We start from the raw sequence: 19,108 nt of genomic DNA on the forward strand, positions 1-19,108 counted from the left end.
CTCACACTAACGTTTAGATAGGCCTAGAAGCCTTCTTGCCCAGCAAAGATGGCGTGAGTTCAGCGCGCTGTAGCGCGGCCCCCACCTTTGGAGGGCTTTCCAAGTATCCCTGCCGCAGTAGCCCTGGTAGATCCGCTGCGAGCGCGTTCCCATGAGAAAGTCGGGTATGAGCTAACCCGAGATGCTAACACTGTAACATTTTATCGTTCACAATGTAATATTGCACCTCGCATGACCTGGTCCGCGAGGCCGGGGTGACGGGGAAAAAGCTGAAGCATCACTATCTGAAGAAAGTAGAAAATAATTCAAGTATTGGTATTAACGAACTACCTCTGTTTAAACAGATTCTGCAAACTGTGAATCAACCATAAAGATGTAACGTTATATGATGTCACCCCAGGTCTGGACTAATGCTGCTATAACTACAGAGAAAGATGTCGACAAAACGTATAACCTTTATCTGTATAAGTGTTCTCTCAAATTTATGTAGAAACCTGAACTCGTATATGTTTTCTTAATCACCCCAAGCGGCGAGTATCAATCTCTGTAGGCCATAACCTAGAACTACCTCATGTAACGTCTAATGTATATAAAATCATCAAATACTGTAGTGAATATAATGTTAGGTAACGAAAAGGTACTCAGACTGAATATATTAACGAAATGTTTAATGAACTCGAAGTATATATGTATGGTATAGTAGTTTAAAGAAGACAAATGATATAAAAGTTTTGTATTCAAAATTAGGCAACACACGAGGAAAATACCTTTTGTGAATATATGCAAGGCCATTCTCCCTCCCGCCCTACGAAGCCTGCCAAGTAGAAAAAAGCTAAGGCCTGTGCCGTGCTCCCCCACCTCCCCCGGCCAAGCTGGAACCACTTCAGAGAGTCAGAGGCCCCAACACAGCATCCAAGGCCACCGGCCGCCACCTGCGTTATTTACAGCACGATAATAAACTCACGTTTGAATCCACTGATCTACCAGCACCCTCTCGTAAATCCCACAATCCCCCAGACCACCCCAAGGAGACCCCCGACAATGGGACAAGACACAGAGCCCCCTTCATAGTAGCTTCTAACGTAGTAATAAAACATGTACCACCCGGCACAAGCCCCCCAGAGCCCAGCCCCTCGACCTGAAATACCAGACGTCAGGACACCGGTAAATCCAACAGATGACCACCAGACCCCTCACAAGGTGCATTCCTCCTGTGTTGTATTGATTGAAAGATTTACTGTAGAAGTTAGATATGGGGTTTTAAGTAACTGCAATGTGCATGATCTAGGGCACCTAAGTCAGGGAAGGCATTCATCTTTGTCACAGGCTGCCCCAGCGTACCAACACCGCCCGGATGACCTCGAGCCGGCCTGCCAGGCCCAACCCAACCCACGAGGCTGACCAGTGACGACATCTCACCCGGACCAACCATGCTGCAGCAACACCTATAGTTAGTCGACGCCACCCAATCCCAATTAACTTGTGCCCCCTATAGTGTGTAGGTTCTGATGACGTTTTTTGTATTAGAAATACGCCTGCCTTTGCGATTGTCAGGCAGAGCGCTCTCGGAGGTTGCAGAGTTCTTTGCATGCCATATTCTTTGGATAAACTCCCACTTACGCTCACCCGCACTCTGTCTTGGCCTTATTCCCATTACGGGAGTGTCCATTATTGTCTCCCATTGCGGGGAGGATCGTGCTAACTTGGGGGCGCTTCCACTCAGTGGTGACCCCGATAGCGTGATATTTCCAAATTTATTTTTCCTGAACTCCTTTTAACGACCCCCTTTTGGCACGAGAATCTCCGGTCAGAAAGGGAAACGCACGGTGAGCCGGCTCCGGGAAGCTACCCGCCAACGGCGACCGGTACGCTTAGAAGTGCGCACTCAAACTAGATGGGGTACGGGATCCCGGTTGCAAAATCCCCTTTGAGTACCGCTCGCCGGAGCCGGGGCTGACTGTTGAGCAGAAAGGCAACACCGCCTGGACGGACCCAGTTTCGGAGACTATCGGTTCAAGACGGGCACGTGAGTACCGAGTGCGAGCGATCATAAAGGGGAAGGGAGGGGAACTTGTGAATAGGAGAACGTGGGCAGGTAGGGGAGAGAATTACGGGAGTCTACTAAAGACAGGTCTTAAAACTTTCTTTATCTTTTCTTTGCATATGGCCATTAGGAGTAAGAAATAAGTGAAGAAGTAGAAGTGACGGAAACCTAGCTCCGAAAGGGGGTGGAAGGCGGCGCCGCATAGTACTATCTAGACTAGTACTGGGAATATATGAAGAAGTAAAAAATAAGTTATTGGTGTCTGGCAAAGGGAGACACTTAGGATACTGTTAGTGATTGCTACTCTTTCTATTTCTTTTTTTTCCAGTCCACGGGGCAAGGGGTGAACGCGAAAAGGGTATAAGGTAGACATACTTGTAGAAGAACTATAAAATAGGGAGCACTTTTTTTAGGAGTGGGATTAAGTAGTGGCACGTACAGACGTGAACACAGTAAGCTTAGCAGAAAAACAGGGACAGCTGGCCAGGGAGGAAAGGGAGGAAAAAAGAAGAGGTGTGAGTGGGAAAGTATTGTGAGGGGTGCGCGCACCGTGCGAGTAGTGGAGACGAACGGTTGACCGCGAGGGGGTGCTAGAGAGTGTTGGCCATAACTAGTAGTTGATTGATTGTAAGTGAAATTACATGAGAGCGCATGGGAATGGGAAGGGGATGAGTTGTGGTGAGTAAGAAAGGATTTGTGCAGTGAATAACTTTGGGTGATATCGTTGAGACGTCCGCTCTTGTCTGTGCCATAAAGATATAGATAAATATATCTACACCTAACTAAAAGTAAAGGAGGTGGACACGGTCGTTGCTAGTGATTTAGAATATGGGGGCAGAAACTCCCTTGTCGCATATTTGTAAGAGCTTACCGGGGTACGCTGAACGAATAAATAAATATCACGATCAATGGGTAACAGAATTGAAAGGGGAGGGATTGCCCCAGATTTGGCCAGAAGGAGGATCTTTTGACAAAAGCGTTCTTGATATGGTACGAGCATGCATTAGCCTCAAGTATAAGGGAAAACAATGGCAAAACAGGAAGGAGATATTAGACCTCTGGAGATTGTTTGAGGAAGTACCCCCACCCAAAGATCCGGCACCAAATGTTGATCTGCCGCCCACAACAGACAACCCACTCATGATTCCAAGGGGGGAAAAGGACCAGTTAAATACAGAACAACCTACGGAGGTGATTAGCTTGTACCCAATATTGAACAAACCAGCCCCCGCAGCAGGATATAGCGACCCTACTTATGTGCCTCCCCCCACAACTGTTACACCACAGAGACCAACAGCCCCCCCGCCATACGAAAGCACTAGAGAGCGCGCCCAGGGAAGCACACAGAGGGTGAATATAGAAAAGCTAACGAGTGACTTAGAGTCGAGGCTTTCTGTGGCAAGGGATGAACTCTCAAGAATAAAAGACATATGTGAGCGCACAGCGTGCGCCCCTACACAATCAGGACGCACGTCTAGAGCGTCAAGCGAAAGTAGACAAATTGAGGAAGGATGGAAAAAGGGGGAAATACTGTTCAGAATTGAGGAAGAGCCGACACGAATAATAGAGGTAGGAGCAGTAGAAGGGAGCATTGGTGATGTATCACGAGAGAGAGGGATCAGAGAGGACTTGTTATGTGATGTCAGAGGAGGGTTGGATGAGAGTGATAGGTTGAGTATGGCAGTAGGAGGGGAAAGCGAGGAGGTGGACGGTGCATGTTCGCTAGGGACTATAGATGATGAATGGATGGGACGATTAAGAAATAGAGTGGGGAAGATGGCGTCATTGGAGTCAGCAGCGACTAAGGTAGGGGAGGGTGCAACTGCAAAAGGGAAGTTACAACTTCCGTTGATACACAGAGGGGGGGGGAGACCAAACTATATACCGTGGGCCCAGATGGACAAGGCTAATTTAATGAAATTATTGCCCCCGTTGTCAGGAGGGGCGAGCAAGTGGATATATGCATTTGAGAAACATACCGCCGGCATACCGTTGGCAGTAGGCGATGTGAAAAGCCTACTAGTATCCGCAGTAGGAGATCAAGCGGACAGAGTATGGGCTAAGGCTGGTTTCCCAGGCGTGGCGTTGAATTGTGATCGCCATGACGGGGCTTCTTTTAATACAGTGCGAGCAAGGGTGTGGGACGCACTGCGGGAGACGTTCCCAGATACCCCTGATTTACAGTCAGTAATGCAATGTACAATGAATGACGGGGAGGATGCTATGGATTACATTCTCCGGGTGCAGGAGATGTGGAGAGCGGAAACGGGCACGCCCTGGCATCAGTCAACGTCTCTGTTTTACTTTATCATCAAGAGAGGGCTCTCAAAAGAGGTGCAGAAGGCACTCGACAAAATAGCAGGGGTTGAGGCGAAGGGGTGGCCGGAGATCCAAAGCATAATAGTGCACCATTGCAAAAGAATAAAAGAAAGAGAGAGGGAAGTAGCACAGAAAAGGTTGGCAGACGAAGCGAAGTTGGTACAGTCAAAGTTAGTGAAGGTCGCAGCAGCGGTAGCCGGACTCCCACTCATGAGGGAGGGAGACGAAGGAGAGGAGGGGCAGATAGCAATACAAGGGAGAATAGCAGCTAATTGGGCCGGACAAGGCCAGCGACAGTGGAACGAACAAGAGCAGAACGGAGGTCTGGCGTGGCAAGAGTGGGCCCCAAGAGGGGGAAGAGGTGGGTACAGGGGCCGAAGAGGAGGACAAGGGTATGGAGGAATGGGAGGAAATGGGTGGCAGGGTCCCAGAGGTCCACAGGGGAGCTGCTGGAATTGTGGGAGATGGGGGCATTACTCAAGGGAGTGCAGGAGCAGACAAAACAACGGGTTCCAGGAGACAGAGCAGTACGGTCACCCCCACCCAGGAAGCCCATACGGCCTCCCCATGGGACAATACCAGCAACCAGAAAATGCAGGGCAAAGAAGTAACGCACAACTACACGGACATCAGTACAGAACACAAAACCACCCACAGAATAATGACAATATGCAATACACGCCAGGTAACACTTTCGCCACAGTAGCTAATGGAGCGCCTGCCCCCGCACCTTATAGCGGGGTGTCGGTAGTTTCGGGGAACATTTTTGATCAAGGGGGGGCAATGAGACACCCCGCATAGGACAGCCCACAGAGAACACTTGCGTGTCCAGTACTATCTACGACCCACAATGCATCAGAGGAACCATTGATAGGAGCGCAGATAGGAGACAAGCAATTCATATTCATGGTGGATTCGGGAGCGGAGAAATCATGTATTAGAGAGGGCCGGTTCCCGTTATCTAATAGAACGTTAGAGACGCAGGGGTTCTCTGGGGCTGTAATTGAAGTTCCTTACACAGAGGCATTGGATGTGACAGTGGGGGGTAAAACAGTGAAAGCACCCTTACTGTACTATGAACGCTCTCCCATTAATTTGCTGGGGAGGGATCTCTTAAGCAAACTAAATATGACAATATCATTCACAGAAAGCGGTATCGTATGTTCAACACCAGGCATATGTCCCCTCCGCGTACTAGCAGTAATACACGGCCACACAATCATGCAAGAGATCAGAGGGTTACCAAGAAACGAGGAGATGTTTGTTGAGGGCATGAGAACATTGGCTCTCGTAGTACCAGAACTAAAAAGGACGGATTGGAGGATCCCAGCCGAATTCCTTTTCCGCCCCATAGTGAGCCCCGACACTGCTCCCGGGTCAGTGCTATCATTGGATTTACACGCAGTACATGTGTCAGCAAACAGAATATGTGTGATTGGAGTTGACATGGAAGGATGTGAGTGGCGAACAGTACTGTGTACAAATGCAAATATCCCACTGCGGGAGCTATCGGACGAGGAGCTATTTTCTGACACTGAAACAGATGGCGAAATAGTGATGGAACTAGCAATGCCGTGCGACATTGTAATTACAGCGAGAAAAACTAAAGTTGAATTAATGGCAGTAGTAGGAGCACCACATACATTTTTTGATGATGACATGAGGTTAGTACCCACTAACATATGGACAAATGGCCCCCATGATGTGGGGTTATTACATGGGGTTCAGCCTGTGGTAATAAAACTGAAACAGGGAGCAATTCTACCCCGGGTAAAACAATATCCATTGTCACGCGAAGCAGAAGAAGGGATCAGAGAGACAATAGATGCACTGCTAGCGCAAGGAATAATAGTGCCCTCAAACTCCCCATGTAACACATGCATTTACCCGATTAAAAAGGCGAAGGGAGGTTCCTGGAGGATGATACAAGATTTACGCCCACTCAATGATGTGATTCAGAAGGAGTTCCCTCTAGTGCCGAACCCGGCGACAATACTATGCAATATTCCAAAAACAGCGTCCCACTTCACGGTCATTGACTTGAAAAATGCATTTTTCTCGATTCCCTTAGCAGAAGAGAGCAGGTACTTAACAGCGTTTACACTAGGGGGGAGGAGGTTCGAACATTGCAGACTACCGCAAGGATATTGCGAGAGCCCAAGCATATTCAATAGGATACTACATGAAGATCTGGGGAATTTGCCTGTAGAAAGCACGGTGATTCAGTACGTTGATGATTTATTGGTCTGTGCACAAACTGAGGAGGAGTGTAGAAAGGACTCAATAACACTCCTGACATTATTGGCCAATAAAGGGTACAAGGTGGACAAGGGGAAGTTACAATACTGTCTGACAGAGGTCCTATACTTGGGACAGCTGATATCAAAGGATGGTAAGCGGATCATACCAGACAGGGCACAGGCGATTAGAGCAGTTGGGGAGCCCAAAACAGTAAAAGAGATGCAGAAATTTCTGGGTATGTGCAACTACTGCCGTGCATGGATATTGGATTATGCAGCATACACAAGGCCCTTATTACAGGCACTAAAAGAGGCCCAGCAGGTAAACAAACACATAGAATGGACAGAAGAAATGAACACATCATTTAACTCACTGAAAGAGCTGATATCAAGCGCTCCAGTACTGGCGAATCCAGATTATGGGCGCGAATTTTTCTTATTTTCACACTGCAAAGGAACACTGATGACAGCAGTGCTGACACAAAAAACATCGTTAGGGCACAAGCCACTGGCTTACTATAGTGGCACCCTAGACGCAGTAATGCAAGGCCATTTCGCGTGCGAGCAATCCCTAGCTGCAGCTGCGTTCGCTATTGAGAAAAGTGCCACGATAGTAATGGGCTGTTCTGTGACACTTTTTGTGGAACACTCACTCTTTGCAATATTAGAGCGATCAAAGAGCACATTGACAACACAACGCGCCACAGCATATGAAATAATATTGTCCAGCGCAAACATCCATATAGTGAGATGTAAAACAGTGAACCCAGCCACATTCATCACAGAGGCGTGCACCATAGAAGACATGCAGAACCACAACTGCGCAACGTACACAGGTGACGAAGGTCAGGACCAGGTGGTTTTTGAGAATGCCCTGAACGAGGGAGAGGTGTATTTCGTGGACGGGTCAGCATCAATAGACATGGAGACAGGAGAGAAACATGTGGGTATGGCAGTTGTACGATTAGAGGAAGATGAATACGAGACACTAGTGCAACACCGCCTCCCATCACACTATTCAGCCCAAGCAGCAGAACTAATAGCGCTAATAGAAGCATTGCATGCCGCCAAGGGGTGCGCAGTGACAATATATACAGACTCAGCATACATGACAACAACAGTACACGGCGGGCTGGCACGGTGGGGGCGGAGAGGGTTTCGACGAGCAGATGGAACACCGGTTCAGCATGCAGAATTATTGAAAGAACTGATTGAGGCCCTGCAAGACCCCACGGCAGTAGCCATCGTAAAATGCCAAGCCCACACCACAAATACAGATTTTATATCTTTGGGGAACGCGGCAGCAGACGCCGCTGCCAAAGAAGCTTCATATTTGCAGAAAGGTGAAGTAGGAGAGTACATATTGCACCACACAACAAGCCAAGAGGTCCCCACAGGATACAACATGATGCCCACACAGGAAATAATAGAGCTGCAAGAGGGAGCTAGTGCAGAAGAGAAATTGCTGTGGACTAAGAGGGGATGCAGCAAATCGCCGACTGATTTATTGTGGCGACAAGAAAGTTCAGGAAAAGCGGTGATGCCAGTTACATTGTTAGAAACAGCGTTTCAACAACTACACTTTCCCGCACATAACGCAAAACAACACATAATGACGGAGATACAAGAAGATTGGTTTGCACCTTGCCTCCAGGAACACATAACAAGGTTGGCATTGGAATGCACAACATGTCAAATTTATAACTCAGGTATGACATTGCGCACACTAAGAGGTACGATACCAAAACCAAATGGCCCATTCAGAGAGCTCCACATTGATTATGTAGACATGGGAGAAAGATGTAATGGGGCTCGCTACATGATTGTGGTTGTATGTCCATTTTCGAGGTGGGTGGAGGCAGGTCCCTGTGCGCGCCCTGATGCGAAGGGCGCCGCAAAGTTCCTAGTGCGGGAAGTATTCCCGCGCTGGGGAATTTGCGAAGTCATTCGCTCAGACAACGGCACACATTTTGTTAATGAACTATTCAAAGAAGTGACTACGTTATTGGGAATAAAGCACAAATTATGTTCGATTTATCATCCTCAAAGTAATGGCGTAGTGGAAAAGATGAACGGCCTGTTAAAAGGCAGATTGTCAAAATTATGTTTTTCCCTCAAAAAGACCTGGATGTACTGCCTACCTCTGGCCCTGTTCGAATTGCGCAATCAGCCAAGTAAAGACCACCATTTGTCCCCGCATGAGATCGTCACGGGAAGGAGAATGAACACAACACATTCACCTCTCCGTGAACGTTCTGATGCACACAGAAGCGCAGCGGTATTGGGAGAGGAGTTCACAGAGTACTTGAAAAAACTGACACGGGCAGCGCGCATAATAGCGAAGCAACTAGCCCCCCCCTCTACAAGAGAGGAGGGGAATACAACAGAATTAGTAACACTGCCTGACAAACCATTACAGCTAATGCCCGGTGACTTTATATATGTCAGAAGTTTTGTGCGAAGGTGGAATGCGCCACGTTTCCATGGCCCTTATGAGGTAGTGTTTTGCACGCCCACGGCAGTGAAGGTGAAGGGCCTAAAATACTGGGTGCATTTGACAGACGTGCGCAGAGCCTATAGCGCCGTGGAATGTGAGGCGCAGGACGAGGCACAGGCAACAGCGGACAGTGGAGTTGTGCAGAATGAGTGAAGGTGATTTTCTGTATGTGCAGCGATTGACAATGAATGCAACTGATGACATGGCATTCGTACGAAAAAAAAAAAAAAAAAAGAATATATTTTTGCTCTTTTAATTGAATGTTTTTTTTGTTCTCTCATTTTTTGAAATTTCTCTTTCTTTTGAAGAAGTTTTTTCTATATAATATACAATGATCTAAAAGTATTGATTGTAAATACCCGTGTCTGTGGAAACAAACCCTTCCCCCACCCACGTCCATGTTTTATGAAAAGAAAAAAAAAAAAAAGAGCTTCCAACGTTGGAAATGTTTACATGCCTGTACTTAATGGACTTTTGTATCTCAAACAGGAATTACCATGGCATCTAATGGGCAGCCTGCAACTAATAGATTTGTTAGAATTAAAGAAATGTTAATAGATAGACTTACATATTCGTATGAATGTGGATTGTCAATTTGTGTTATTGTGTTCTTCCTATCAATGTTTTGCCTGGTAACATATTGGTTTATAGCGTTCATCTCTATCGAGATGACCGAGGGGGGAGGGGGGAGTAACGTCACCCGAGCTCCTGGGAGCAATGCAACCACAAGTGTAAATTTTAAAGAAGGTGATTTTCTGGTGTGGGATGGATCACACTTTGTATGGGGTTATTACACTGAACCACCAACTGTCGCCCTGTCAGATTCAAGAGGTATACAAACAGAAATGGAAAATAACACAATGTCCATACCTAAACTATATAACAACCCCAACACCCTCCCCACCCCATCAAAAGAAAGTGACTTGTTGTTTATTGAGGAAGATGGGAATATTATAACTATTAAAGAACATAAGGAAACATATCAGAAATTTGACAAGGGGGGTGGGAAGGAGGAAGGGGGGCCAATTTTTTCTTCTATCAAAAACAGCAGACGTAGGAGAAGCAAGGATAGTAGGTGGCGAAGAGAGACAAGCAGGAGGGGGTATGATGAGTACTATGGGTTAGGCTTAGACAAAATGGAAGATCCTCGACACCCCCACCAGGCAAATAAATGGTATGCTGATATGAGTGCCACAGCCAAACAAACGACAAATGAGAGCTGTTATGTCTGCTCGCTCATTCCCCATGCATCAGGCACACCTAAAGTGTTGTTGCCCAGGGAATTGCCCATTGTAGATGCCCAGTGTCTCCTTCATCTCACGCTATGCCGTATAAAAAACACCTTCCAGGCACACGACGTCACTTTCAAGATTATACAGACTGAAAAAACGTGCTACCCAAAAGCAGCTGGAGTGGTATGTCTCAAAGAACCATTTTTTGCGATACAAGGGACACTGTTTTCTGAAAACAAATGGAAAGATGAAGAAGTACTGTGCAAAGCGGAAGCACTGAGAGGTGTCCAACCAGCCAAACTGCGATGGATGGAAGAAACATGCACACCAGTATGGAAGGAGCACATTTCCAAACTGACATGGGTAACAGCAATGGAAAAACCCTTCAAGCTACAAAGTGAGATCAAGAATGAACTATGTTTTAAGGGAGAAGGAAAAGTGGCAATAGGGACGAATAAAAACTGCAACAAAACCCTCACCATCCCAGAGATGAGAAAAGGAACAGCCGCATTGATGGACACATACTGGGTATGTGGGAACCAGGCCTACTTGCACCTTCCCCAGGCATGGAGCGGCAGCTGCTCGATGGCCACTCTGCACTCGGCCCTAATGGTGATTCCAGAAAGCCACGTTGACGAAAATAAAAGGATGCCAGGGAACATGCACCAGGGTGTGGTTCCTCCCACTGCAAAATCACACCTCTATGTCCTGTCCTCCGGAGAGAAGGGAGTAGAGCTATCACGGAACAGACGGGCATCAAATTACATATCTCAAGCTTCGTCTGATTTATTGGCACAGATCCCAGACAAGTACCGGCTGTTCAGCTCTGTAGAAACATTTTTTGCCTCGCTAATTCCAAGTGTCCAAGCAAGGGCAAATGCAAAATGGCTCCAGATAACACGGTGGGAACTGATTCAGTTAGCCAATGACACTGAAGAAGGGTTTAACATAATAAAAGTAGAACTGCGAGCTCTACGCCTGATGACCATGCAGAACAGGTATGTTCTGGACCTACTGACAGCGATTGACGGAGGTGTTTGCCGAAAAATAGGAAGTGCCTGCTGCACTTTCGTACCTTCTGAAGACGCGGAAAATGGTTCCTTATCCCACGTGATCGAAGCAGTACATAATCTGGGAGAGAAGATGAAGATGGAAGGTGGAGCAGAAGCCAGCACGTGGTTCGACAATATCTTCTCCTGGGTTCCCTCTTGGCTTGGAATAACAATGAAATTTCTGGTACCAGCTGTGGTGTTCCTCCTCGTGGCGTTCTGCCTGTGCCAGTTGGGCCTCCGATGTTGTGCAAATGTGGTCCCTAACGGCGCAATGATGATGGTGACAATGGGCAACTCTGGTGGTACAATGAGGGCAACACAAGAAGTATATGTGCAGACAGGGATAGATAACACCCCCCAGTACCGGTTAGTGCCTATGTACCGTGACAAGGACATAGTAGACAAGCTATGGCATACCACTATCAAGGAGCCCCGAAACGTGGAATTAGAATGGTACACAGAGGTCTGGGTAGATTTGGAGGAAAGTGGTGACTGTATATATTTAACGTGCACACCAGACGAATATGCTAGAAGAGGAGAGAGCTTAAGGGGGGTGTGTAGGGCATGGATGCCCATCAAGGGAACACCTGCATGGGATGACGCGATAGTAGAGGAACAAGAGTGCAGAAGGTTGGACGACCTGAAGAATTCGTTACTTTAGTAACGAAAGGGGGGAAATGTAGGGGAGGACAGGCCTTAAAGGCCCCCCTCTCCTGCATCATTCTCCCCAGGTGAGGACCATGGCTCGCCGAGCGTCCCCCCATGCCACCCGGGCCCAGGTGGAGGAGGGCTTGCCCGCCGATGACATTGCCCCCACATATCCATCATACACTCACACTAACGTTTAGATAGGCCTAGAAGCCTTCTTGCCCAGCAAAGATGGCGTGAGTTCAGCGCGCTGTAGCGCGGCCCCCACCTTTGGAGGGCTTTCCAAGTATCCCTGCCGCAGTAGCCCTGGTAGATCCGCTGCGAGCGCGTTCCCATGAGAAAGTCGGGTATGAGCTAACCCGAGATGCTAACACTGTAACATTTTATCGTTCACAATGTAATATTGCACCTCGCATGACCTGGTCCGCGAGGCCGGGGTGACGGGGAAAAAGCTGAAGCATCACTATCTGAAGAAAGTAGAAAATAATTCAAGTATTGGTATTAACGAACTACCTCTGTTTAAACAGATTCTGCAAACTGTGAATCAACCATAAAGATGTAACGTTATATGATGTCACCCCAGGTCTGGACTAATGCTGCTATAACTACAGAGAAAGATGTCGACAAAACGTATAACCTTTATCTGTATAAGTGTTCTCTCAAATTTATGTAGAAACCTGAACTCGTATATGTTTTCTTAATCACCCCAAGCGGCGAGTATCAATCTCTGTAGGCCATAACCTAGAACTACCTCATGTAACGTCTAATGTATATAAAATCATCAAATACTGTAGTGAATATAATGTTAGGTAACGAAAAGGTACTCAGACTGAATATATTAACGAAATGTTTAATGAACTCGAAGTATATATGTATGGTATAGTAGTTTAAAGAAGACAAATGATATAAAAGTTTTGTATTCAAAATTAGGCAACACACGAGGAAAATACCTTTTGTGAATATATGCAAGGCCATTCTCCCTCCCGCCCTACGAAGCCTGCCAAGTAGAAAAAAGCTAAGGCCTGTGCCGTGCTCCCCCACCTCCCCCGGCCAAGCTGGAACCACTTCAGAGAGTCAGAGGCCCCAACACAGCATCCAAGGCCACCGGCCGCCACCTGCGTTATTTACAGCACGATAATAAACTCACGTTTGAATCCACTGATCTACCAGCACCCTCTCGTAAATCCCACAATCCCCCAGACCACCCCAAGGAGACCCCCGACAATGGGACAAGACACAGAGCCCCCTTCATAGTAGCTTCTAACGTAGTAATAAAACATGTACCACCCGGCACAAGCCCCCCAGAGCCCAGCCCCTCGACCTGAAATACCAGACGTCAGGACACCGGTAAATCCAACAGATGACCACCAGACCCCTCACAAGGTGCATTCCTCCTGTGTTGTATTGATTGAAAGATTTACTGTAGAAGTTAGATATGGGGTTTTAAGTAACTGCAATGTGCATGATCTAGGGCACCTAAGTCAGGGAAGGCATTCATCTTTGTCACAGGCTGCCCCAGCGTACCAACACCGCCCGGATGACCTCGAGCCGGCCTGCCAGGCCCAACCCAACCCACGAGGCTGACCAGTGACGACATCTCACCCGGACCAACCATGCTGCAGCAACACCTATAGTTAGTCGACGCCACCCAATCCCAATTAACTTGTGCCCCCTATAGTGTGTAGGTTCTGATGACGTTTTTTGTATTAGAAATACGCCTGCCTTTGCGATTGTCAGGCAGAGCGCTCTCGGAGGTTGCAGAGTTCTTTGCATGCCATATTCTTTGGATAAACTCCCACTTACGCTCACCCGCACTCTGTCTTGGCCTTATTCCCATTACGGGAGTGTCCATTATTGTCTCCCATTGCGGGGAGGATCGTGCTAACTTGGGGGCGCTTCCACTCATTAGTTATTTACAAAGGCAGAGATAGAGTGTTCTGGGGAGAAGTTGAGGCCTTTCACACCTCTGGTAAGCAGCTAGCTAGGACTGCCCTCCCCCCTGGTAAATTTGTGTAAGACAGGTTGAGTTTGGTTTTTAATCATAGCAATAATAGAAAATAGGTGAATGTTTTTCGACTTCCACAGTGGCGGTCACAGGACTACAATTTGTTTAAAGAAAACAAAGCAAATATTATTTAAGATAGAGTGCATTAATTTGGATGATTTAAAATTGTTTTCCTAACTTAATTGTTCGTCACTCAGTCAATTGAAATTATGTTTGTCAATAAATGATTTATTGCTGCAGCTCTGAAAAGTTTGAAAGGTGTATAAAATATGTACGATTTCACATCTTCTGTGTTAAAAAATATACCTTTCCCATAGACAATGAAATATTTCTGTCGAAGCAGTGTTTTTTGTTCACTTAGGACAGGAGTATCACTTGAGATTCATTTTAGATCATACATAAATCTCCATGTTAGTTATCCAGCTGCTTTCAGCCATTGTGACTGCAGCATTTAGACAATGAACAACTGATTTCTGGTTTACAATACCTCCACAATGTTTAAACATAGATGGGCTTGTAGACGTGCAGCATTGCCTTATACAACATTAATCACAGAGGTGGACTTAAGACATGGTTTAAGAAGTACAAATCCACACTCCATTGCTTCATCATGCTAGCCATACAATTACATTCAGATACAACGATGTGTTGTAGTAAACAAGAGGAAAGAGTGTTAGTAGGTTTTCAAAAACGATCACCTGAAGTCTAGAAAGCTCCTGCATGGATGGTTGGTCAATCTGCAGCTTGTCTCCGCAACGTTTCAAGTCAGTGATTCCTGCATCCAGTTCCTTCAGGCTCTCTTCTGCCTGCAGTATAGCCTTTGGGAATAAATCAAAGTGATTACCAAGGGCCATTTTTCTGTGCTTATGTTATAAACATTGTTTTTTAAAGTTCATATCCACTTACAGATGTCTGCTGCTATAATTCAGAATTATCCTCACATCTGTACACTGCCATTTGTGGCGAGTATGATGATCAAAAGTATAGATGCAATTATATTTAAACACACTTGTGTGTTCTGTGCTGGTCACCGTTACATACTCAGTGGCACCGTTAGGAACAGTAGTCACTACACACAACTATGGACATACCATCTCAACCCACGTTTTCACATAGCCATTGTTATTTGTGACCACAGCGTATTTGTCTGATATGTTACTGTTACTGCATTTTCTGTTGTGCCCCCATTTTAGCCCTTTCACCCTGTATCCAGGTATCCCAAACCTAGGTGTTACTGCATTTACGGTTGTGACCCCATTTTAGGCGTTTCTCAGTCTACCCAGGTATCCCAAATCTAGGTGTTCGCTGCGGCACATTGATAAATTCGACCCCAGCCACCTATACCACAGACTATCGTAAATCCCTCCCCCATCCCTCTGGGCCCCTCTACCACTGCTCAGGCTTTCAATCTAGGGAGACCACAACTGGCAAGTCTAGCCAATCACGTTGGATCTAGAAAAACGACATTGAAGAAGAACTCCCTCCGAGTACAAGGTATGTCTGTGGATGTAGGCTGCAGGAACGGCACACCTCCATGTACTTTAGAAGGCAGCTATGGCTATGCAATTCCAGTCTAGCAGCTTGTACAGCCGTCCACACTGACGTACCACAACACCTCTGCCATTAGCATACAGCGACAACCTACAAAAAAATGTCGGTCTAGCTGGGCACACATCGAATCTCAGGCACTAGCATTCTATCCTAAACCACCAACAGCAACCACCCACGTGCCTGACCTCTGGGCTGCTTACTGGAGCTTAGCCAGCCCACCTTAGCCCGAAACTGGCAAAATGCACAAATGCATAAATCAAACTCTTAGAATCTCTCACACCTGGACTACGGTCCGAGAGGGCGTTCCAACCACAAAGCGCATTGAGGCCATACACAAGTGAAAGGGCGCTATATAAATGACAAATACAATACAACTGACTGAGTTCTAGGTTATGACCTTAATAAAGTCAGTAACGACATTAGAAAAAACATCCATAAATAAAGTCCCTCAAGTTAATCATTTAGATATAAAAATCTTGTTCATGGACTCAAATCAAACCTTCAGTTTTTCCATCATCATTGCGTGGGTCATTATTAGTTTCAACTGTGACTGCAAAAAGTAGATTTTAAATTTCCAGGAAAAGGGGAAAAAATAAAAATTGTGTACTAAAAAGGTTGGAGCAATAAAGTTTTCATTATATCATTAAGGAGTACAGCACATAAGGAATCTGCGTTTCACCACAGAAGATGAAAGATGCGTTTTCCCTTAATTGCAAAATCATTGGTGTTTTTTTCAGTACATGCCCACCATACCTAGACAAGAGCAGAACAATGAGAGAGCCAAATACCCATATAACAGCTGCACAAAAAGATCCCAGCACTTTGCGAATGGCAAAGGAGGAAAATGGGTATGGTCAACCTCCAATGAATGTTCGGGGGACTGATGCGTTTGAAAAAACAAGAGACAACCTCAAGGTTTTTAAATTGAATTGCAGCCATGTTTGCATAAATTAGCTTTATGAGAGTACATAGACTTTACTTTTTTTACCCTTGAATTCATCCGGCCCTGCAAATTTATAACCAGCACTTTACAGCTTAAATGGAAGGTCAAATAGTCCAACTTAGCAGACCACGGGAAATCTACTAAGGATCCCTCTCAGTAATTTAGAACACTTAAAGAAAATGATTGACCAATTGGGAAGTACTGGACACAGGTAGAGATTCTCTCTAGTTCTAAATCCAAAGATGGTACCATAACCAAGGCACCTAAAGACAAACGCCTCCCTATGACCGTCCATGCTCTATCAGGCAGCAACCCTATGGAATACAAATTCATCATCCACTTTGTTAACAAATAGGGATAATTTAGGTACTGAAGCGAGTAAAAAAATACTTATTTAATGGAACAAGGCTGGCTTGGTCTTACAAACATTACATACCTGTAATCGTCTTTCTGATGCTTGTATCTGCTTAGATTCACATGCTTTGCATTTGCCGACATCTAGTGGTTGGTGCAGAGTATTGCATGACTTGTATTCGAAATCAAAAAGGGACGTCGATAGGGTGTGTTTGTAATACTATCCCACCTGCGACTTGTACTGTATCCACGGTCATTCACGCATCAAGGCCCTCGGATTGCTTTGCTTCTGACCTGAGGTTACATGAAGTGCATCTTCAAGTACAAGAAAAGTGCAGAAGGTTTAAGTTGTCTAAGTACCTTCTACTCCCAACAAGGAAAGGAAGGGTGGGCGCATGTGAATCTAAGCAAATACATGCATCAGAAAGACAATTACAGGTATGCAATGTTTGTCTTCTGTAGCTAGTGGGTCTGCTTAGAATCCCATGCTTTGCATAGTCAAGAGAGAAGTACCAGGAGGAGGTGGGTTGTTAGAAGTGACACAGGCAAAGAGATGTCTTAACAATGCCTGTCCTACCTGAGAGTCGTTCCTAGTTTGTGTGTTCACACATTAATGTTAGGTCGAATGTGTGAAATGAGCCCTATGTTGCTGCCCTATAGATTGCCTCTAAGGGCATATTTGAAAAGAAGGCTAATGTGGCACCAGTACCACTTGTAGAGTGTGTTCTACATGTAGATGGTAGGACTTTGTTAGATAACCGGTAGCATTGCTGTATGCATTTTACAATCCATTTAAAAATGGCTGCTTTGGAGACAGGATCCCCTTCTCTCCCTGTAGCCAAGGAAACAAAGGACTGGTCTGTCTTCCTTATTGGTTTCATAGGGCTCGATCTTTCTTAAGAGTTCTGTGGGTATTGGAAAAAAATGCAGGCAGCTCAATAGATTGGTTGACATGCAATCTAGAAATGAACCTCGGTGAGAACCGTGGGTGTATTCTTGGGAGCCCTTTGTTCTTGTGTATTGTGAAAAAAGGTTCCGACACTGATAATGCTTGGAGCTCACAAACCCATCTTAAAGAAGCGATGGCTATGAGAAAACTGACATCCCTGAGGCTTACTTTATGAATGGCTTCGAAGGGGGCCCATAAGCTAACTCAAGACAATGTTAAAATCTCACCATGGGGTGGATTTGTAGTGGGGGGATACATCCTTTTTAACCCTTCGATGTGGGATTTCAAGACTACAATCTTCCACTATGAAACTATGCTTTATGATGTTGTGCATGCAGAAAGAGCAGCTAAATGGCCCATTAGGGAATTGAACACTAGACCCGAGTCCAACAAGTGTAGTTGATAGTGCACTATGTTAGAAGGTGAACAGTGAATGGGATTATCATTAGACTTTCTACACTATATGACAACTATTTTCCACTTGTTAAAGTAGCAGTGTCTAGTGTTAGGTTTATGTGCTTCTTTTAAACCAAACCCTTTGACTTGAGGAGCCAAGCTGCTAAGTTGGTTGTCTGCGGGTATGGATGAAGGGTTGACCCTTGTTTCTGAGACATGTTGTATGGGCTGATGGGCAAACGGATATCCTGAGTAGGTGGGAATACCATGTCTGACGTGACCACATTGGAGCAACTAGGATCATTTTTAAGTGTTCCTGATGCATTTTGTGGATTACTCTGTTGAGCAGTGGGGTCAGAGGCAAAGCATAAGCAAATATCCATGACCAACTGATCCACAGTGCGTTCCCCTTGGATTCCCTCTGGGGTAACTTGGAGGCCTAAGTGTGGCATTTTGCATTTTCTCTTGTGGCAAACAGATAACTTCTGGATTACCCCATTCTGTGAAAATGTCATTCACAATGCCTGGATGCAACTCTCATTTGTGTTCTGACGGTAGGTATGTATTTCTGCTTAGTGTGTCTGCAAGGCAGTTGTGTTTCCCCGGAATGCGTTGTGACACAAAGAAGATGCTCCTCTGGAGGCTCCATCTCCAAATCATCTGTGCTAGTCTGGGCAGGTTTAGCGAATGTGTCCCGCCCTGCTTGTTGATGTAAAACATGGCATGTGTGTTGTCTGTGCCAAGTAATGAGGGAAAGCTTGTAGTGCTTTGTGCACAGCTGGCAACTCTAGGACATCGATATGGTTGTTTGTAAGTTTCTGTGTCCACATGCTGTTTCGTGGAGGTAATGAGCTCATAATAAGGCCTCTCCTTGATTC

At 45.9% G+C, this 19,108-nt stretch overlaps 1 protein-coding gene across 17 annotated transcripts in view; it reads right to left on the reverse strand.

Annotated features, from left to right (window-relative positions):
• The window catches only part of SYNE1 (spectrin repeat containing nuclear envelope protein 1), a 1,651,720-nt gene that overhangs the window by 430,570 nt on the left and 1,202,042 nt on the right, over nucleotides 1–19,108 (reverse strand). For all 17 annotated transcript variants that reach the window (XM_069606781.1, XM_069606782.1, XM_069606785.1 and 14 more), the window contains one exon: nucleotides 14,736–14,855. In XM_069606781.1, the coding sequence (XP_069462882.1) occupies nucleotides 14,736–14,855 (120 nt within the window). The remainder of the gene's footprint in view (nucleotides 1–14,735; nucleotides 14,856–19,108) is intronic.

This window comes from Ambystoma mexicanum, chromosome 4p, assembly GCF_040938575.1.
Source record: "Ambystoma mexicanum isolate Mex_15411 chromosome 4p, UKY_AmexF1_1, whole genome shotgun sequence".
Classification (NCBI taxonomy): Eukaryota; Metazoa; Chordata; class Amphibia; order Caudata; family Ambystomatidae; genus Ambystoma; species Ambystoma mexicanum.